The sequence below is a fragment of the Syngnathus leptorhynchus genome, chromosome 4 (assembly GCF_054491065.1).
Source record: "Syngnathus leptorhynchus isolate UIUO chromosome 4, UIUO_Slep, whole genome shotgun sequence".
NCBI lineage: Eukaryota > Metazoa > Chordata > Actinopteri > Syngnathiformes > Syngnathidae > Syngnathus > Syngnathus leptorhynchus.
In genome coordinates, this window is record NC_141198.1 from 3,782,143 (window position 1) to 3,804,450 (window position 22,308).

At 40.3% G+C, this 22,308-nt stretch overlaps 1 protein-coding gene across 4 annotated transcripts in view; it reads right to left on the reverse strand.

Moving 5' to 3' along the window:
• Positions 1-21,039, reverse strand: part of adgrd2 (adhesion G protein-coupled receptor D2) — a 53,104-nt gene extending 32,065 nt beyond the window's left edge. For 3 of the 4 annotated variants that reach the window (XM_085910919.1, XM_085910922.1, XM_085910918.1), the window contains exons 1-15: positions 20,861-21,039; positions 18,569-18,626; positions 18,240-18,479; positions 17,521-18,144; positions 13,747-13,869; positions 11,502-11,596; positions 10,606-10,893; positions 5,768-5,879; positions 4,553-4,687; positions 3,679-3,787; positions 3,297-3,402; positions 3,162-3,217; positions 2,851-2,977; positions 2,633-2,736; positions 2,268-2,370 (exon numbers count right to left, since the gene is read on the reverse strand). In XM_085910919.1, coding sequence (XP_085767045.1) covers positions 2,268-2,370; positions 2,633-2,736; positions 2,851-2,977; positions 3,162-3,217; positions 3,297-3,402; positions 3,679-3,787; positions 4,553-4,687; positions 5,768-5,879; positions 10,606-10,893; positions 11,502-11,596; positions 13,747-13,869; positions 17,521-18,144; positions 18,240-18,479; positions 18,569-18,626; positions 20,861-20,935 — 2,355 coding nt within the window. In that variant the 5' untranslated portion in view covers positions 20,936-21,039. Of the gene's footprint in view, positions 1-2,267; positions 2,371-2,632; positions 2,737-2,850; positions 2,978-3,161; positions 3,218-3,296; positions 3,403-3,678; positions 3,788-4,552; positions 4,688-5,767; positions 5,880-10,605; positions 10,894-11,501; positions 11,597-13,746; positions 13,870-17,520; positions 18,145-18,239; positions 18,480-18,568; positions 18,627-20,736 lie in introns of all 4 variants that reach the window. The other variant, XM_085910921.1, reaches the window with a different exon arrangement.
• Between the last annotated feature and the right edge of the window lie 1,269 nt (positions 21,040-22,308).

Here is a 22,308-nt window from a genome sequence, read left to right on the forward strand (position 1 = left end):
TAAAGATGGTTCATTTTAAAGTGATTTGATCTAGCAGAATTTTTTGTGTATTGCGGTTCAGTTCTATAGTGGAACGATACAATGAGTTTCTTGTTGTCATTTTACAAAATGACTGAACATATCAGTAACGTAAAACTTTTTTCAGAGAATTGTGGGTCCCATATATTTTTTTGAATGTATTGTAATTGCGTGATAGCCAAAAATCAAAAACAAAAAGAACCATTGCTTTTATAGGCGCTCACTTATGTTTTAACACTTTTGCCTTGTCACAAACGCTTGCTCGTGTTTCCATGGTAACACAAGCCATACTTGACATTAGCTACGCAATAGAGGGCATGCTGAGCAATGGCTTGCTGTCTGAAGACAGGACTGCCTCCTCAAAACAGGCACATTTCAGATAGGCTTAAAATGTGGACATAAAGCAGCTGATTCTTAAAAATTATATTTAATATTTTGATAAAATTGTCACAGACATGGTAATGGTGTAAATTGTGAACCAATTGCAAAATATCCCATTTAAATTACCGTAATTTTCGGACTATTAGTCGCTCCGGAGTATAAGTCGCACCACCCATAAAATGCACAATAACGTGGAAAAAAAACATATATAAGTCGCTCCGGAGTATAAGTCGCACTTTTGAGGCAAATTTATTTGTCAAAATCCAACACCAAAAACAGACACGAACCAGCAACAACAGGCTAAACGATACGGTATGCTAACGTGACATACACAAACGAGAGGCTGAGAACGGGCCTAACGTAACATTCAGAGTTATTCAAATGATTATTACATAAATAACACGTTTATCAAACCATCTGTGTCACTCCAAATTATAAAATATATCGATCATCGATCGTGTAAACAATGCCGCGTACGCGCGTCGTCGGACTCGTGATTTGCATTTCTAATTATTCCACAGACCCATATAACTATATATAAAGTATATTTCAAATAACTATCATACAGCAACAATATTACCAAACCACCTGTCACTCCAAATCATAAAATACATCGATCATCGATCGTGTAAACAATGCCGCGTACGCGCGCCGTCGGACTCGTGATTTGCATGTCTAATTATTCCACAGACCCATATAACGATATACAAAATATATTTCAAATAACTATCATGTAGCAACAATATTACCAAACCATCTGTCACTCCAAATCATAAAATCCATCGATCATTGATCGTGTAAACAATGCCGCGTACGCGCGCCGTCGGACTCGTGATTTGCATGTCTAATTATTCCACAGACCCATATAACGATATATAAAGTATGTTTCAAATAACTATCATATAGCAACAATATTACCAAACCATTTGTCACTCCAATCGTGTAAACAATGCTGCGTACGCGCGCCGTCGGACTCGTGATTTGCATGTCTGGCGTGATGTATTATTATTATTATTATTATTATTATTATTATTATTATTATTATTATTATTATTTTACATCACCACACTAAATTCTCTTCACCAGACCTGTGCTTTTTAAAAACTCAAACTCCCAGTTGTTGCGTCACGGCCAATGGTGAACTTCAAATCACCCTCGTTCAGTTTAGTTTGAAAATAACTATATTTCTTTTTCAGTAGTTTTTTTTTTGTTTTGTTTATTTGTTTCATGAACTTGAATATTGTGCTTTAAAGTTTGAATTGCTTTATTCGTTTTTTCAGTGTATTAAAAATAATATGTGAGGTGATCAACTGTACTAGTAAGTAATGTGTTAATGATCAAGTAAATTTTTTTGAAAAAAAAAACACATATAAGTCGCTCCTGAGTATAAGTCGCCTCCCCACCCAAACTATGAAAAAAAACGCGACTTATAGTCCGAAAATTACGGTACCTCATATCAAAAACAGTAGTATTATTAGCATGTCTCCTATCAGAATTGGAGTGTTTTGTCATTTTCTCAGACCCTCACATAATTACTAGAAATGTGTTGATCACATACATGATTGTTTTGGCTACTTTTAGTTTTAGGTTCAAATTCTTGTGTTTGTAAATCTAATTCTCTATTCACTCCTGTCATTTGTTTTATCTGGTGGTTGGTTACCTTGTGTTCTACCCAATCATGTCATCTGTGTGACCAGGCGGACTACTTAGTTCACCCATTTAAACTAATTTGCATGACATTCTGATTTAATACTTTGTGCATGGTGACTTCTTTTTTTTTTTTTTTTTTTTTTTAAGAATTTTTCAATTGTTGTCAACCTCGTGCAACTTGCACTGCATTTTGTGACGAAATCATGATGCATTCTCACCTCATTGGCAGATGCCCAGTCACTGCACATTAACAGCAACTCAGCAATGCTGAGAGCAACAATCAGGTTCTTATGGACAGTGGTGCGGTCTGATTTCGGAACCCTATAAAAAAGGCAAACACAAATATGATGAAGGAAAATGAATACCATTTTGAGACTGTAAGTACAATTTTACATTGTTGTCAAAGATCTAATTGAATGATCAAAGATTTATTGGGAATGTTGAGTATTTAAAAAGGAAATTCTCAGAAGCTCTTCAACAAACCCGTCCCATTTTTTTCCTGATGTGAATCCAGTAGGGTTTTTTGAAATGCTTTTCAACCTCTGCTCTTTAAAAGGTATGCTCTGTGATATTTGTGACTCACCCCACAGCAATGAAGAGGATGAAGGTGAAGAGGAGGCCACACAGAGACACTCCACAGCCAATGAACGTCAGTACCTGCAAAGCTTTTTTGTTTTCTGGGCTTGGCTAAAACACACACACGCGCACACACATCCCCCACATATAGTACGTAAATCTATGAGCTGAAAATAGAAGCTAACACAGATGAAAAAAGTCCTGAATAAACACAGTGAAGGTTACCTGGACTTCATAGACCTGTAGTAACAATGCAAAATTGGTGGTGTGATTGCAGTAGCACACAGTGTAGCCATACTGTTTGGAAATGACCTCACATCCTTTGGTATTCCACCACCCACCAGCCTCTGGACTAGATAGAGACAGATATGAATTTATCTAAACACATACAGGAATGGGAAGAATGGGCATTTTCCAATATCTTGAATACTTAGGGGCATTGCCATTGTTCTGATCTCACAGTGATCTCACTATCTAGCTTTGGTATTGGAAAGCTATCCAAAATTCCAAATGACTTTGTTACAAAGTGTACTTACGTGAGATTAAAATCCCAGAAAGCACACACTGGATTGTATACAGCACCAGCAGGATTCTATTAGATACATAGACTGAATATAAGAAATGTGATCATTAAAAAAATAATTGTGAATACTGTATTCCAATGTCCTCACTTGCACTTTGTGTCGGAGTTGAAAGTGGACTGCTGTGCTGACGTGCTGGTTGTCTCCCAGGACTGTGGTGGATATGACAGAGGAGCCCAGGATCGTACCCAAATACCTAAAGCGCAAACATTTATTTTATTACTCTTAAGACTGTGACAATGCTTACACCAACAAATGCATTAAATTATTGTCAAGTAAAAAAGCTAATATTATATACGAATGAAGTATAATGTATGGAATTCCTACTTTCAAAGTATTGCTCATGTGGGGATAAAAATCTGTTTAAGTGTATCTTGAAACTGAAACTACAATGCAATGATTATGGCCCACAAGAGGATGAAGAAGAAGAAGAAAAAAAAAATTAGCTACTATATTCATTCTTGTAGGATACCTTTGGCTGCCATCCGTGACAGTCGGAACCATGCTGATGTTTCCTTCAGGGTTGAAAAGAGGCCGCAGAGAACCATACCAAGTGTTGATCAGGGTAAGTTTATGGAATCCTGTCCATTAAGCACAGTAACAGAATAAAAAAATATCCCTGGATTTCACCACAACAATAAATGAAACAATCCAATAAAGTATTACTTTATTGTTATTTATTATTTAGACAAATACGTATTTGTTGCAAAACCCATCTGCATTTTATTGCACAATCTTAGATGGAGAAAACATGAATGCAGACTACACATTCTCACTGTCACGCCCATGCCAGAGCACACCCGGCCGACAACTTCCCTCAGCCACACCCCTTCATCACTGTAATGTCTGTCACCTGCTTCCTCTCGTTGTCTCATGTATTTAAACCCTGTCGGTGTGTTCCTCCTTGTCGGTGTCTACTGTTCTGTCCCTGTCCCTGTCCCTGCCCAGTGTTCCTGATCCTGTCGTCTGGTTTCCCCCCGGTCTTGTCTGGAGGCTCACGGCCAGAATTTTAACCTTCTCCAAGTGGACTTTTGTCGATCAGTCGGTCGGTCTGTGTTTTTGCTGGCCGTGAGTCCCTCTCCCGTCTGTGTCGTCGGTTTCCCACCTGCCTTCCTTCCAATTCCCTTTCCCTTCAATAAATCCTGGTTCAAGCTGCATTTGGTCGCCCTCGCTCAACTCATTCCTGACACTCACATCTGTTCATAGGGGATGCATTCACCTGTACAGCGGAATGTGTCTCAGTTGCAAACAAAATGATATGACTGCATAGTAAATCCGAATATGCAGTTGACTTGAGTGAATGTAAAGCGAAAGAAAACGATTGGCTCTTGGAGGGTTCAGTCTACCTTTGTTAAGGAGATCCTGGACTTTTTGGTGTGGAACTGTAATACAATCGGAGTTGGAATGTTTCTCATTCTCAGGGCCGCAGAAACTTGTTCCTTTGGATGACTCATGAAGCTGCTGCTGCTGCACTGCTAATTCTGTAAATATCAGGAGAGCTTGAGAGCAGATCTCAGGTGGTACATGTGCTGAAGTCGATTTTTCGGATATCTGTACTGCAGTATTATTTTTCTTAAGACTTTTTACCTGAATGTATTAATAATGAACTGAGGCGGCTGTGGCTCAGGCAGTTCAGAAACCAGAGGATCAGTGATTCGAGCCTAGCTCTGTCCAATTCATATGTTGTAGTATGCTTGAGCAAAACACTTAACACACCTTGCCTCCAGGAAGTCATTGTAAATGAGTGTTCTCTATTGACTTAGTTAATACATTGAAAGACAAAAGAACAAATATCTTTTTTTGTTAAAACAGGTGTGTTGCGGTTTTCAAACTCTGCAAAGGCTGACTCAATGTGAAAATTATGTGAAGCGAGAGACGGAAAATCAACAGTGGTTGACCTCTTGACAGATTGAACTCTTGAGATATTGAGGTAGCTCTGCACTGCAGCACTGACATATACCATTACTAATGGCAACTAATCCAGAGAGGCAAGATATTTCCCATCCATGGTGTTGCATCTTGTGCCATTCTAAAAACCATGAAAAAAATCTGTCTCGTACGAAGAGATATATTTTAAATATATGTGCTATAATTTAATCAATCATCAGCTAAATTGTCATTTTAAACCACATTGTACTGGTGAACAATATAGGCACTATGTAAATTGATAACAGTTTTTTGCAGGCAGAGAAGGTTGTGTCAAGTTATCAAAAGGGGCATTGCATAAAATGGTCAGGAAAATATTTTTTACTTTAAAACTTAAGTACATTTTAGATTCTCTACTTTTCTACTCACAGGGGTTGGAATAATTTTTTGGGCTCAGTACTTCTACTTTTACCTGTCTCTGTACTTCTGCTTAAGTACAGAGTACCAGCGCTTTTGCTACGCCTGGGGAAAAAGAAAAAAGAAAAAAAATGGGTCCTGAAAATGGGTGAGAGGACATTGGTGGGCTTAACTACACCCATTTCTGGCAAGGCTATAGTTAACCCCACCCACCCCACCACCAGACACATTTTAAGTTGCGTGGCTTGAGTCCCCTATCGCCATCGAGTGACACTCACTGATGTTGGGGCTGTGAAATGTCATGTGATCTCTCTCTGCCATCAACCCTGGGCTTAAGCTGGTCACCATCCGGTCAATACTCTTCACCACATGCATGGGACCATTCACGACCTGGAACACATGCAACATTGCCACATTACCAACCACCCTGTCTTCTACATTATACTAAGCTCAGCTGCAGAGCTGTATGAAAGCATGCAGTTACACAGAATATTGTGACATCAGACGATTACATAAACTAATAATGGAACATAATATGGAGTTGGTCTCATCTTAAAATGGCTTCCAGCATCAAGTTTGGTCATTAAAGAGACGGTCAGTTTATAAATGTTTTAATCAGGGAAATGAAAACGGTTTCCATTTTCTATTTAATCCATTCATGTTGGAGAAACAACACAACAATGAGTAATGCCTGAAAAACGCCCACTTTTAATTTGGAATATGGCCATGCCCTCGTCCCCTCCATTCATGTCTCGGTGGGAGTCACGATTTGTCTATTCAAAATCATTGCACAGAGCTTTTTGGGCTGATGATTAACAGCACGTGTCTGTGACACAGAGCCCCATGTCTGTCTGAAATCGTTCCGCTAATATTGTCTGTTTAACCGTCAAAAATTAATTTTGTCAGCTAGTGGAAGCTAATGGTGTCTGATTGCTTGTCTGACAATGGAGCTGTAACAACTTTGACGTGAATAAAAACATCTGAAAACAATGACCAATCGCCACCCAAATGTATATGCACATTCCTTCTATTCTCCACCTCAACCTATAAAAAAAATCAGCACAATAGTTTTTATTCCATGGAGGTGATCATGGGTTTTGCTCATAGCAGCTGACGTTTAGTAAATCCAGAATATTGTATAGAACGCGTTTATATTTCCCCACGTTGAAGTGTTGGAATGTGCATATGAATTTTGGTGGTAATTATTCACCTTTTCAGACACTAGGTGACAACAGAACGTGACAAACCAAGCCAGGAAACAATACGCATTGCAATGCTTACCTGCCTGCCTCCAGTGACATAGGCTCACAGGAAGAAAAAAAAACAGGAAGCCATGTCCAAAAGTGGGAAGTGTGTCATAAATCTCATCCTCAAAAAGCCCTTAAATCACCACAGATTCTTTAAGTGGCATGATTTTTCATGGTGACATCATTTTTACAAACAGCCCTATCATATAAGTGCCCATGTTCAGCCTCGTGAAGTGTCTCTTTGATTAATATTCAAAGCCCATTATTTATTAATTAAGAAGTATTTAAAAGTATTTTTAACCTCATACTCCATCGTAACAAAAAATGTTTTCAGCACTGTTTTCTCCTCTCAGACTCTAAATGCAGTTTGGCTGAATAATACAGAGTCCAATGGATAAGCCTCTAATGTAGGGGTAATTGTAAATTTTTACATTGTCAGTTTTGAAACCTCTCATTCTAAACACAATAATCAGGAGAGTTGAGCCTTGGATACAGCCAGGGGCAGTGTGGCAAGGAGGCGGTTACAGCATGGAAACAGTTTGTCAAAGAGATGCTCATCCATTGAATCTGGGCTGAGATGGCCTTGGAGTGTTGAGAGGCCTGGGGGAAGGGAGGCAAGTGCTAATATGAACACACTTGCCATGCGTTGCCTCCATATGGATCCACGAGCACAAACTCAAGGCCCGGGGGCCAGATACGGCGCGCCAAATAATTTTGTGTGGCCAACGAAGACAAATTGTGCATCGACTTCATGTCAATACTAAAATTACAAATTGTCTTCACTTAAAAAAAAATAGAAATATTGCTAGAAATGTTTATTAGCATTCATCTTTTTTAAATATTTAAACAGTTTTTACCAGTCTCTGATTTCAAAACTACCTATTCATCAGTTTGTTGTGTGGCCTATATACAATATAAGGTCTTGACAGTCATAATGGCCCTCCGAGGGAGACAATGACTACGATGTGGGCCGTGACAAAAGTGGGTTTGACACCCCTGCGCACATCAAGGAATTATTAATATTATTTATTATTATTGTTGTTATTATTATTATTAGCAATCCATCCATTTTCATCACTGATTATCCTGTTCAGGGTCACGGGGTGCCACCTGACATCGGGCAAAAGAACTGCATGCCAATCAGTCACAGGGCAAGTCTTATTATTCTTCATATTAATCACGGGCTGAACAGAATTGTGGGAAGCATGTGGGCCTTACAGGTTATCGGGGTTTAAATCTTCAATTAAGCATCTTGGTGTGGAGATTTTTTAATTCTTAGATTCCTCCTCCCACTTTATGCATGTTTTGGTAAACTGAAGATGTTAAACTGCCCGTTAGTGTGAATATGAGTGTGAATAGTTTGTATATGTGCCCTGCAAATCTGTGGCTTAGTGCCAACCAGTCTACCGTGCCTCTCGCCCAAAGTTACTGTAACAGACTCCAAGTACTGGCAACACTAAGGAGGACAAGTTGTGTTCAAAATGTGGATAGATAATTGATAAGAATTTTACAACGCTTTTCACTACACTAAAAACTGCTGTGGAAAAAAAGCACAGTTGTTTCTTTATTTCTTCTATCAATCTGTGTGAATGTGAGTTTCTGTGCAATTTTTTATCTTAGCTTGTAGGTTTCATGTAGAGAAATCCTAGAAGTGTGGAAATATTTGAGCAAGAATATGTTTTGATCCAGAAATAAGCAGCTTGATAATGCAAATGATGGCGGTGTTCACTTGTCCCTGATAACCACCAGTACATCCATTTATGAATAAAAACACATTGCCCTCTAGTGATGAGAGGTGGGAATCTGCTCAAGCTTTTAATTGCCTACTAAACCATACAATTACAGTTATTTGAGTAACTAAAGTGACTGTAATTGTGTGGTTGACATTTTGTTGTACTGCAAAGTCTGGTGATGCTTTGAGAAGATAAATTATAAATATAGTAGCTTATCTCAGCTGACGTTGGGCAACAGGGTATTTCATCCTTAACTGTGAATGTGATTGTGAATGATTGTTTTCGTTGTGTAGATCTGCTCTATATCTGACTGATTACCTGGCCAGGATGAACTCGTGTTCTCAACCCAAAGACACAGAGTATATATACAAAAGAAAATATTCACACTCACAATCACCGCTATGGTCATTTTAGAGTGTTCAATTAAGGAACATGTTTTGGTGATGTGGAAGCTGTATATCAGATATGTGCAAATATTAGATTGCAGTCTGGGTCTGGACCACATCAAGGTCTAATATGGACGTATGAAATTACTATGTGCATTGTCAAGCTACTGTTTCTTTCCTCACATACGCCACTGTCACAGTAGTACATTCAGTATTGTGACCATAATGAGCCGATAAAACCATTTGTTTACAAGGAAGAATTTTGCAGAATGGAAGACATGGCTTGGTCAAAAGTTAGGAAAGTTTACTAAGAATATAAGGTTATTAATAAAGGACAAAACCAGTAGCAGACTTTTCCATTTTCTGGAAGCAAGTGCCTCATATTTTGACTTAAATAAAAAGCAAAACATTAAACAAGCACTTCCAATAGAAACATAAGCTTTGACTAAACATGTCCACTGAACTTGTGAGCAAACGGAAATGAGAGCCCAGTACAGGAAAACTATCTGACTGACAGCCACAAAAATAGAAACTGAATGTTTGCCATTGTTACTGTCATTTGGGGACAGCATAAGCAAACATGAGGAGAGATTTTGATCGTAAAGAAATCTGCCAATAGAGCTAGGACATTCCTTAAAGGTAAACCAATCATTCTTTTTACTTTTGCTGTGCACTTATATGTTCTGATTTCTGAATTTGCCCACTCCGTGCTACTTGAAATTTATGTCTGTGATAACAGTGCTGTAATACCTTGAATTGTTCACCAGCCTATATTTTTTTGAGTTGCAGATAACAGTGTAGCTTTACCTTGAACTGTTTACCAGTCTTTGTTTTTATGAGCTGCAGGCATCAAAAAGCAATCCATATCCAATTCCAAGCCTGATATGTTTGTGTCTTTTTAGTGGGTTACTTAAGTTACTTACTAGTGTTGGTGTTCTTTATATTTAGATGTGAATTGTTTTAAGGGTTCAGATATTGTATTTCCCTGTTTGGGGAACATACTTATTCAGTGTCTTGTATTGTTGTCCTTTGGCAGGATCAAAATAATTGTATTTATGATGCAGACAGGTGATAGTTCTATTTTTTGTGACAAATCTAACATCACATCTGCATAACAACAAATATAGAAAACAATGTCTGCCATTTTGATATTGTCGGCTACAGAACATTTTGAGGTTCAGACATTTGCCCTGAGAAATCACTTTCAACCGGACCCTTCCGTGTTTTAAATGAGGATCCCGGCCGTAGAACATGTTGATTGTGAGACAGACAAATTAACCATTGTGAAACTCGCCATAAAAAAATGAATGAGCTATTTTATTTTCTGAATTGATGGATGAATATATCTCCATGCATTAAGTAATGCATGCAACAACCTTTCATAGATGAGTGAACATTCAAATGAATATAAAAATGTTGATTTATTTGTATCCCTTATACCCATGAATATAAGGTTGATGGTGTTTGAGTTCATGAGGACTATTTGAGTGTACAGTAATATCATAACAAGCAGTGCAGAAATAAAATAGACAATATGTGGCTGTTTCAAGCCCACATATAACGGTGTTTTGCTCATTTACCACCGATTGTAAGGTTGTGTAGAGTTTGTTTTCTACACATGTATTTGACCAGATGACCGGTGACAGTGGCAGCAGCACGACATGAATCACCACTTAAAATGGTTCAAAGCAGAGCCTAAAGTCCAGCAAGGCAAGGAGGCGATAAGAAGGCGCAAAGCAGGGCGTGCTACCTCTTTGATGGCCTGCCACTTGAAGGCATTGTCCTGGCTGATGATGCTGTCGGCCACACTGATGAAGTGCTGGCTTAGTTCCTGGACGCTCTCCTTGGTGTGGTTGGTGGAATCGGAAAGCTGTGGGGGGACATCAGCAGCCAGAGACAGCAACTGGATGAGGGAAACCATGTCTGTTGGCTGAAGTCCCTCCTGCCTTGTGTCCTGCAGAGCCTGGACCGACACATCCAGGAGGGCGGAAGCTTCCGCCAAGCTGTTCAGCCCTGATGACTGTTGTCCCAGTACTGCCTGAGAGACAAGACAGCCCTGTTGGATTTTTTCAGATCACCTTCAATAACAACACTTCAAAGTAAGGTCTGGGAAATCTCATACTACATAATACTACATACTGTACTTGTATTATACACTGCTAACAAGCCGAGACGCACAGGGAATGGTAGAGCAAAGAAGACAAGCCAGTTGGTGTGACTGTGGCGTTGGTTCGGAAGTCGAAAATGAGTTCGTTAGTAGATCCAAAAAAATTGCGAGACTCCGGTTCGTATCTTGAAAGGTTCATAAGTATCAGCGTTTGTAAGTAGAGGTACCACTGTATTAGATTATATGAAATGTTTCCCCCCCTAGAGGTTTCAAGTTCTGTTGACACATGATGTTAATATATACAAGAAAATATTAGTTTGTGATTATTCATTTGTGTGTATCCTTTATAGACATACTAGAAAAAACTAAAGTACAAGTAAAGTACAAATCATTGCAATATGTTTTATGTTTACCTAACACAATGTCCCAACTTCATTGGAATTGGGGTTTGTAATTGAGTGTGGAACTCTGAGGAACAGTAAATTCATACACAGTCATGGAAGGAAAATGAGATGGATAAAAATGTCTGGGTTTTCCACCTGGCTGTTGTTGGAAAGCTTCATCAGATGATTCATAAAGGTAGTGGGTTGAGAGATTTGGGCCTCACTCATCTGTTTCATCTTCAGGTAGCGTTCTGGGTCAAAACAACAATCACATAAACAACATGACAAGATGCTTGACGAGATGTTTAAACTTATCTAACCTGCCTAACCTGTGTTGTATGCACCTGGCAGAACTATAATTGGGGTGTAACGTAACTTAGAGGCAGTTTGAAGAGGGACGGGAGGCAGTTTTGCACCCCGACATCTCACACTTGCCGCCTACTATTATAAAGCTAAACCATGTAATAATTTTACATTTTATCCCCATTATTGCATACCTGTTTGGTTACAATGCATCATTATGTTGGATGGGTGCATATGAGCAAGAGACATGGATGGCACTCACAGTTCAATGTGTTTGTGAATAACGTGCTTTTATTTTGCATGTCTTAGTACAAGATCTGAATTGGTGAATTAGTTGTTCCATATAGTATGTATCATTGTTTCTTTGGACCAGTGTTCCCTCTAAGCTGCGCAGCCGCGCAATTGTGCACTGGTCGCGCAGTCTTTGCGCACAAGAAACTCCATGCTGCGCACAAAATAAAATTCTGCATAAACTGATTGATTAATATTTAATGTTAGACGTAAACTAATCTAATTAAGTGGATGAATGATTTTCTTTCTGTGCCTTTTTCTAGTCTAAATCAGTAATTGACAGGTGTATAGCCAATGATATGATATGGTTCACTTACGCTACATATATGTATGACACGTGTCCTGCCCATCCGTGCCGCGCAGTTTAGGTAACTAACGACAGTGCGGCGGAGTCAAGCGATGCAAATGCTAAAGATTCAAGATTCAAGAATTTTTATTGGCCATGTTTGAGCATGCCAAACAAGGAATTTGACTTCGGTACATCTTAGCCTCTGTTCAACAATTAGGTGACCAACAACAACAGGACGTGTGAAAATCGACAAATATTCTCAAACATCCCCTGATCTTAAACTCCTAAGAAGGCAAGGAAAAACTCAAAACTCCTACTAGGGGAAATTAAAAACCTTGAGAAGAGACCACAGATGGGAGGGTCCCTCTTCCAGGATGACCAGGCTGCAATAGATGCAGAGTGGACACATAGTACACATGATATAGACAATTCAAAAATAAAGCGTCGAGAGCAGGATGTTATGTAAACTAGCTAAGCATGGCGAAACGAATGAGCAGTGACACATCCACTCGCCAAACAAAAATAAATAAGAGATGCGGCAGTTCTTTTAAGATTGGATGGCTGTCAGAGTGTGTGCAACTACAAGAGGAAACGGTGAAACTGGGTGAGATTTTCTCTTTATCAAATGAGAAAAGTCTCCTCTGCAAAACATGCAGTAAAGCCAAAGTGGCGGGCGAGTTTACGGAGGGAAAAATATGGAAGTTGGACGACCTCAAACGTCACATTCAGCATAAATGTTATTTGAAAGCTGTTGGAATTGTACAAAGACTCGAGATGGGACAGGGGATCGGTGCATTATAGCGAGAGAGCGCAAAAGATCAACAGAAAAGGAACAAGCTGTCACACAAAACAAAATCCGGCCCCGAGCAAGTTAAAGTTCTCATCTATCTATCTATCTATCTATCTATCTATCTATCTATCTATCTATCTATCTATCTATCTATCTATCTATCTATCTATCTATCTATTTATTTATTTATTTATTTAATCTGGTGTTGCACACAGTGGTCCACAGTGTGCACAGGGAGCTTGACACTTGAAAAATTAGAGGGAACACTGCTTTGGACATTTAGATACCTGATCTGGACCTGTGTTATACTTACATCTTAATTCAAGTCCCTTCAACTGTAAAACTGTTATGTCATAATTTTAAAAACCCATGCAAGCACATGCAAACTCCACACGTGAAGGCCAGAGCCAGAATTAAACCAGGCATCTGTGCATTGTGAGGTAGACGTGTTATTATTATACATAGTGGCACCACCGCGCCACTAGGTATAATAATGTAAAAATACACATTTAAGTTTGGATGTGACTTATTTAGAAGTGAAAAATGAACCCTTCAATAGTAAAGTTTCTCAAGCATCACTAGACTTGGCTGGTAGACAAAGGTTCAATTGCAGACCAAAGCAAGGAATATTTCGGCCTGGATGCTGATAAATTGGTAGTTTATTTTTTTTTAGTCTACTATTTGCATTGATCTCGGAAATCGCAATAGCATGTCAAAATTAAACATACCTCTGCTACTCACGCAGATAAATGGCAGCGGGTCAAAGCAGTCCGACAGACTCATTAGTGGGTGTTGTTCTGGCTGGATCTGCAGCGTTCTGCAGCCTTGCAGTGACATCTGCTGGTGTTTTGCTGTTCACACGTCACACAAGTGCCAATTAGCACAGACAGAAAAGACATGGGCTTCCAACTAAATGTGTTAATAATTGAGAGGAAAATAAACATTATCACTGTTCAATAGAAACAAGTTAATCACAATGCAGAAGAATAAGACACAAAACAAAAACATGCTATTCATATTGCAATTATGCAGCATCGGGGGAAGAGGGCAAGGGCTACTCATGAGACAGGACTATTGAATGGTCAGAATCTCCAGCATAGAGTGACTTGCAATGAAACTATTAATAGAATAGAATAGAATAGAATAGAATAGAATGCCCTTTATTGTCATTTTACAACTTAGTTGTACAACGAAATTTGGAGACAGTCCAAATAAAAATCTTTTGGTGTTTACATTTGGCAAAGAATATTCATCATATTCTGAACTGCTCATCCTCGTATTTATTATGAAATAAATGTATATTAAATATATGCATTTCTACTTGTGCAGGATCAATAGTATATCAGAAATGATGACTAAAGTTGTGACGCTTATGTGTGTTGTCTGTTTATTATTGATGTGTTTCCAGTCTGAGGTGCACCATTGACTCATTGACACCTTTTCAATCTTACATTAGCACTCTCAGAATATGACAAGAAAATAGTGAAAAGGTGAACTGGATCCTACGTTTTACACATAGCTTACTTGGTTATTGCATAATTTAATAAAACAAAAAAAGAGTTTACATCGTATTTTGCATGGAATCCATTGAACTTCTGGTTCAATTTGCTAAAGTTAATCCGGTGGTACTACACAGCACTTCACAGTCGTAAATCATGGGAGCTAGCGTGTGGCCACAGAAGGAAACAAACCTATATCCTCAAAAGTACCATTTTCATATTGTATAGCACACTACTTGATTAAACGATATTGTGTTGCATTGGCATTCTGCCAGTTTATTGGTATCAGCTGTTTTTGAAAGTGATTCAGTTTAAGGATATCGAGTTCTCTTAATTTCATGGATACGTTGGCATTTTACAAAAAGGAAGTGAGTCTTGCTACTATACTTGCTACTATATATGTGCAGTCTTTATCATCACAAGTACAGCACACACTTAAGCAGTAGCTCACACATGCACACTAACACACTAAAAATCAAACATACCGTATACAATTAGAATGAATGATTGCCGATGAGGGTTGGGATAGGCTCGAGCACACCCGCGACCCCCGTGGGGACTAAGCGGCTCAGAAAATGGATGGATGGATGGATGGATGGATGGATGGATGGATGGATGGATGGATGGATGGATGGATGGATGGATGGATGGATGGATGGATGGATGAGTGACATTTTTAAGATGAACTTGTTTGGTGGAATTTTCTGAGGTTGTATATTGGTGCTTCACTCCCCTCCCTGAAGGACCTTTACACCTCCCATCTCACCCCCAAGGCGACCGCGATTTTGTGTGATGTGAGTCACCCCGCTCACTTTGTTTGATCTTCTGCCCTCTGGGAAGAGGTACAGGAGCCTGCGCTACCGCACCACCAGACTCACCAACAGTTTCATAATACAAGCTGTCAGAATCCTGAACTCTCTCCTCCCTCCACCCTCGGCTGTATAACGTCCTGTACTTTTGCGCTATATTCTGGCTGTCTGCTGTATGCACGCTTGCTCCATTTTGCTCTTCTTGTCTATTTATTTATGTATTGTTTATTTATTTAGGTTATTTGCTTATTAGTTATTCATTGCTCTTATCTATTGTTTTTACTCTTTGTGCTATTTGCTTGTATGTGTTGTGTAATGTGTCAAGTCAATTTCGATCTCTTTGTGTGTCTTAACGTGAAGAAATTGACAATAAAGCAGACTTTGACTTTAACTTTGAGAATGCTTTAGACTGCACTTCAGTGTTTAGCAAGTTAACCAACAACTGAACTTGATGAACTATCATATTAATTTGTTCAGGTTCCTTTATTTTAGTATAAATTCGACCTGTGAAAGCAAAGCATTTATCCAGCCATCCATTTTCTGTACCGCTTTGTCCCCACAGGGGCCGCGGGCGTGCTGGAGTCTATCCCAGCCGTCATCGGGCAGTAGGCGGGGGGACACCCTGAACCAGTTGCCATCCAATCACGGGGCACACAGCAAAACATTTATGTACAGTATATTGGATATTGTTTATTGTAAAATTGATTAATTTATTGTTAGTGTTTGTTTTAAAAATACATGGTGGGAGGACCTTGAAAAATTCATCCCATTTCAAATCAGTATCGCAGTTAGATTATTTTTCAAAATCATTCAGCCCTACTTTCTTTCCAGTGTTAGACAAGCTACTTTCAAAGAGCAGTAAGTAGCTTCTGTTCCTTGTAGGTGATTAGCTCTATTATAATATAGCCTATGGACCAAAGCCCCAAACATTCAAATACTGTCCCGCAGGCCTACAGGCCACCCTTTACCTGTCTGTATTCATTGCAGTGACCGATCTAATGCAGATATTATATTTTGTAAAATTGCACAACGTGTAAAATTCATGACATTAAAGATGAGCGAGAATGTATTATTAGTCCCTTACAACATGACGTTAATAGGAGCGTGATGGGTAACACATATGTCATGCCTTTCCTCGGGCACTCACTATCTGCCTTTCCTATTGCACTCTCTCACTATCGCCACTGGACTGTTCTGTTTGTCCAGTTACTATTTATTCAATGCACTGAAAAGATCTGGAGCTTGATCAAATGACAGATTTCAGTGGGTTGTTAAACTATATATTTAAAATAAAAACCTCTTGTTTAAGTCATAAATAGGTGAAGACAGAACTTCAGTTGCTATTCTTTATAGCTTGTAATGTCCTACAAAAATATTAATAAACACTGCTGAGTTAATTGACCATGTTTGTGTCAAAACACACAATATTGATGAGAGGTTACTTATAACTTGTTAATCTTTTGCAAAAGAATGTTTGTCAGACAGGTGTTTGATTTCTGGTAGACAGACCACTGTGGAACTCAGTGTCGGGCAATAAGTATCCACATCTTTAACTGTACATATTAATTTGTCATATCTTGGAAATACTCAAGCAATTGCAAAAGGAGATTGAGGAAATAAATATGCTTTTGTCAGTAACACATCCACCAATGGTCCACTTCATGTACAGTAAGCCAAAGGAGTAACAAAGTAGCTATTCTGAAGCACACAAATGGTCATCCATTATTGTTTTAGTTCTAATGCCCGAATGCATGCATAGACTGAATTTAAACGTGTACGTGTTCAAGTGTCAGCCATTTTCACAGTCTATGTGGAAACACTAACAAAACGTGCTGACTTTTTTTACAGATAGTCATGTTTTCAGCCACTAAAATTACATTTCTTTTATGTTGAAATAAGTTGCTGTGATCCATTCATACAACCATAAAGACATTTGACCAACTGGAGTAAAAGTGTTAATCAGTCCAATCGGACACCAATTAACTCTGGTCAAGGTGACTGCCACCTTGCAATCTCAGTGCAGACAAAGAAAGAGACAATGATTTACTTTTTCATTCATAGCAGTGGGAAAGGTAGCAGCACTGAGCCCACATAGATGTGAACCCTCCGAATATCCAGTACAACACAACACTATGAAAAAACAGGTCAGTTCATGAAAAGATGAAAATCCAAACTGTACTAAACGTGGTCATACCTGGACAAAACAAAAGCACTTGGGTCTCCTTGACGGCTGAATGATTGATCAGATGGTCAAGGTTCCAGCTGAAAAGCATGTCTTGATTCATGACCGAACATCCATTCAAAGCACGGACCTGGCGGCTTTCCAGAGAAATATTCCAAACATTTAGGTCAGTGATATTTCCAAAAAAGGGCTCAGTGAAATTCCCTCCAAATGAGTCCTGGTCCTGACCCAGAATTAGTATCCCATCACCATAGATATCTCTAGATGTGTCTGAGCCTGCTCCCATGTCCTTCCTTTCACCATCCACATAGATAGCCCAGAGACTGCTGCTCCAAGTGACACAGATGTGATGCCATCCACCATCATTTGAGAAATATGCTTTATATGGAAGGTGCTTCCCATGGACAATGAGTGCCATGAGGACCCGTCCCTGCATGTCACTCTGACCTCGTAGTAGGAATTCATTGGTGAAGACACGAGCAGCATAGGAGAAGATGGTGGACACTTCATTCCACTCTGGGTCCCACTGAATACGAACACACACACTAACTGATGACAGAGCAGGAAAGGGCCTATTGATGCGAGCAAAGCCTTGTCTGGATGTTTTTGGGAAGTTTAGAGCTGTGAACTGCAAATCTAAACAAAAAGTACAGGAATAATTATTCAATTTGACAAAGCTTTTCAATTTGTAGCAGGTATACCGATTGTTCGGTGCCACGGCGTTTACTCACACTGCTTCGATAGGGGCAAGGGCTTGGATGGCAATTTGAAGGGATTGTTGATCCAGACATGTGACTGGTACCTGGCCTTTTGCAGTAATTCCAACACCCCTTCCCGGACCTCCGGATGGTCCAAGGTGGCAAGAGAGCTGAACTGACTTCTGCAGGAGCTCTCAGCCCTGGAAAAGTCTAGTGAGTCATTGACCAGCACTAGCGCCCAGTATGAGGATAAGTGAACCAATCTGGACTGTCCTGGGGAGTCAAATATTTGTCTTACACGTACACACTTATCAAGTTGATTACATGAGGTTGGATTGAAGGACTAATAAACAGTGACTTACCATGTGAATCGCCCACTCTGTCAGTCCCAACATGTGTTGGCTCAGTCTCACACACAACCTACAGGAAAAAGTCAAATTGGTGTTAACACTTGTAATTTATAGTTTGCGATCATGTATTACTGTCAAAATTCTGAAGTTTTTACAAGTTCAAAATATTTATTTATGATTACATTGACAGGCAAAGCTGTAAGAGAACCACGAGAAGCTTATTACCACAAAAGAAAACAGTATTAGTCCAGCATGCAAGGCCTTAGTCATCTCTATATCAGTCTAATGTCCAGTTAAAACAAAATCCTTGTCCAACTTGGTCTTGGTTCCCAAATCTTGACGAAAAAAAGCACTGGATTAAATCACTGTTTAAAAAAATTGATTGGAACAGCTATTCAAAATGCTTTGTCTCATGACAGGACCGAGGCGAACCAAACAACAGGTTGTTCAAAAATCTAATCTTCGGAAAGATAAGACTCAAACCCTTGTTTTTCAGCAAATACAGTTGAAAGTCATTCCCTAAGTAATCTGGAAACAAAATCCACACGTGTAGGACAGCTGAAGGTAAATCCATCCAGACTCATCATGAAGAACCTCTGCCTCTACGTCCAACATATCCAGCAGAGGTCTCAAAACTGGCAGACAGTCAGCTAGCCCACCGTCACACAGACGGGACGGGGCGGGGGGGGGGGGAACATCTATTCTACCTCTCTTCTCTCTTTCCTCCTCCCTCACTCCAGACACAATACCCCTCCTTCTCTAGCACCCTGAAGCCATCTTACTTTGTCATGCAAATGCAGTCATTTTCTTCCTCTTTTTTTGAAAGAACCCTACTTACGCAAGCAGTGTCAAGCATTTGGCAAAGAGAGTTCATCAAGAGCAGCAGGGGAGCGGACATTTTTACCACATAGCTCTAGTTTATTACTTCTATAAGACTTTAAGTTAATCAAAAAATCTACTCCTATCCTCCACGGTAGATAGAAGATTAGTACTGAACAACAACATTTGAAGTATGTTCTGGTTGCATTTTTGCAATGATGAGCTGGGTTCATCAACTTTTTTTTCACGATTAAAGCTACTTTTTGGGTTCTGATTAATGCAAATAGCTACTGAATTGAGACACTTAAGTAACAAATTTGCTCAAATTACATCTTATATTTTTATGTTATTATTTTTCAATTGCCCCTAGGTATGAGTGCGAGCGCGGATGGCTGTTCGTTTCTGTGTGCCCTGCGACTGGCTGGCAACCGGTTCAGGGTGTCCCCCGCCTACTGCGCGATGACGGCTGGGATAGGCTCAAGCACGCCCGCGACCCCCGTGGGGACAAAGCGGTTCAGAAAATGGATGGATGGATATTTATAAATTAGATTCAGTATGTATATGTGAGGACACTGATCATGTTAATGATTTCTTAGTTAGGAAACAATACAGCAAAATGCATCATTATGCAATTCTATATACGACAGTGCAAGTAAAAAAAAAAAAAAAGTATCATTATGGCCTGAACTGAGGCACAAACCAATTGAAATAAACCAGTAGTATTCCATCTATAGTATCTACTTGAAGTTCAATCAACTAGAAAGGGCCCCAGCCTCGAAAGCCCCTTTTCTGATTCATTTAAAGATGGCATATCCCTCTCCTTTACGCTCCTCACACTTTGAACTAAACACTTTCTCCTTCGATGCTAAGTAAGAATTTCTCACAATAAATAATTATTTGTGAGTGATTCAAAGTGAGTTAGAATTTAGAGACACTTGCAACAATATCAATATCGCTATCACTATATAATTATTTTTGGAATAGAGTATTTTATCGATTATTCTATTGATTGAAACGTTTTTCTACTTAGGTTTATGAACAATTACTTTTGTTTATTTGGTTTTATTTAGTGATCCAAGATGGCGCAGCGTAGGGCAGCCTCCGTGGGTCGCTCTCTGCTTCTTTGTCTGTTTTCTGTGTTCTCTGCTGTCCATCCCGGAAAACTTTTACCAGAGAAGCGCTGTTAAACATCGGACAGTCTTCTTCTGGTATTTTCTCTCCTGTCCTTTCCTATTCAAACTGTTTGCCGGAGATTTTAGCTGGAGCGGCGATGCTATACAAGCTAGCGCGTCGACGACGGCGTGGAAAACGAGCCGGAGCCCTCGTTAAGATGAGGCAGAAAGGGTTCCGCTCTGCCCTACCATCAACTCATCTGGCAAATGTTCGCTCCCTGGCGAACAAGATGGACGAACTGCTGCTTCTTACTTCGAGGAACACTGATTTCAGCAGATCCGCCGCGCTGTGTTTCGTTGAAATGTGGCTTACCGAACGCACCCCCCACCACGCCGTGGAGTTAGCTGGGTTCCGGCTAATGCGGGCAGATCGCAGCGCGGAGCTCATCGGAAAATCAAAGGGAGGTGGACTCTGTTTCTACATTAATGAACGTTGGTGTACTGACGTCACGATGTTGAAAGAGGCTTGCAGCCCTCTCCTAGAAACACTCTTCATAAACTGCCGACCGTTCTACTCTCCACGGGAGTTCTCCTCGATCGTCATGGCGGCTGTTTACATTCCACCACACGCGCGCAAATTCCCTCATCATTGTTTTGGGTGATCTCAACAGGGCGAACCTCGCACACGAACTCCCCAGATACAGACAGCACATTACGTGTCCCACCAGAGGAGCGCAGACACTTTTCAGATTGTGACAGATTTGGGTCCTGCACGTCATTCCAAAAATTCCACGTCATGGGCATACCATTGTCACCAAGACAAATTGAAAGTGACCACAGATATTTTGGAAGTATAAAGCATCTGCCTCTCATTCATGACCCAAACCCAGGGTACATTGCTGCTTCAAGCAGTAGATGCCAAGCAAGCCATCTAAATTTGATATCAGCCCCAGGAGAAGCTTTGAGAAATATGAGAAAAAAATTGCAGTCAATGTTCCAGAAAAGAACCAAGGGAAATCACTGCAGTTGGCAAGGGGCACAACATAACATTTTAAATCTTCACGCCCTACATTTATGGTGAAGAGCTGGACCCTCTCAACGCCTCGGCTGCGCCTAGAAATTCTGTCCATAAAAATTATGAACAGAATCGGTGACAAAGGGCAGCCTTGGCGGAGTCCAACCATCACTGGGAACGAATCCGACTTACTGCCGGAAATGCGGACCAAACTCTGGCATCGGTGATACAGGGACCGAACCGCCCTTATCGGTTGGCTCGGCACCCCGTACTCCCGAAGCACCCTCCAGAGAACCTCCCGAGGGACACGGTCAAACGCCTTCTCCAAGTCCACAAAGCACATGTGAACTGGTTGGGCGAACTCCCATGCACCCTCGAGGATCCTGCCGAGGGTGTAGAGCTGGTCCAATGTTCCACGGCCAGGACGAAAGCCACACTGCTCCTCCTGAATCCGAGGTTCGACCTCCCGACGGATCCTCCTCTCCAGCACCCCTGAATAGACCTTACCAGGGAGGCTGAGAAGTGTGATTCCCCTGTAATTGGAACACACCCTCCGGTCCCCCTTCTTAAAGAGGGGAACCACCACCCCAGTCTGCCAATCCAGAGGCACGGTCCCCGATGTCCACGCAATGCTGTAGAGGCGTGTCAGCCAAGACAGCCCCACAATATCCAGAGCCTTTAAGAACTCCGGGCGGATCTCATCCACCCCCGGGGCCTTGCCACCAAGGAGTTTTTTAACTACCTCAGTGACTTCGACCTCCGAGATTGGAGAGTCCGCCTCAGAGTCCTCAGGCCCTGCTTCCACA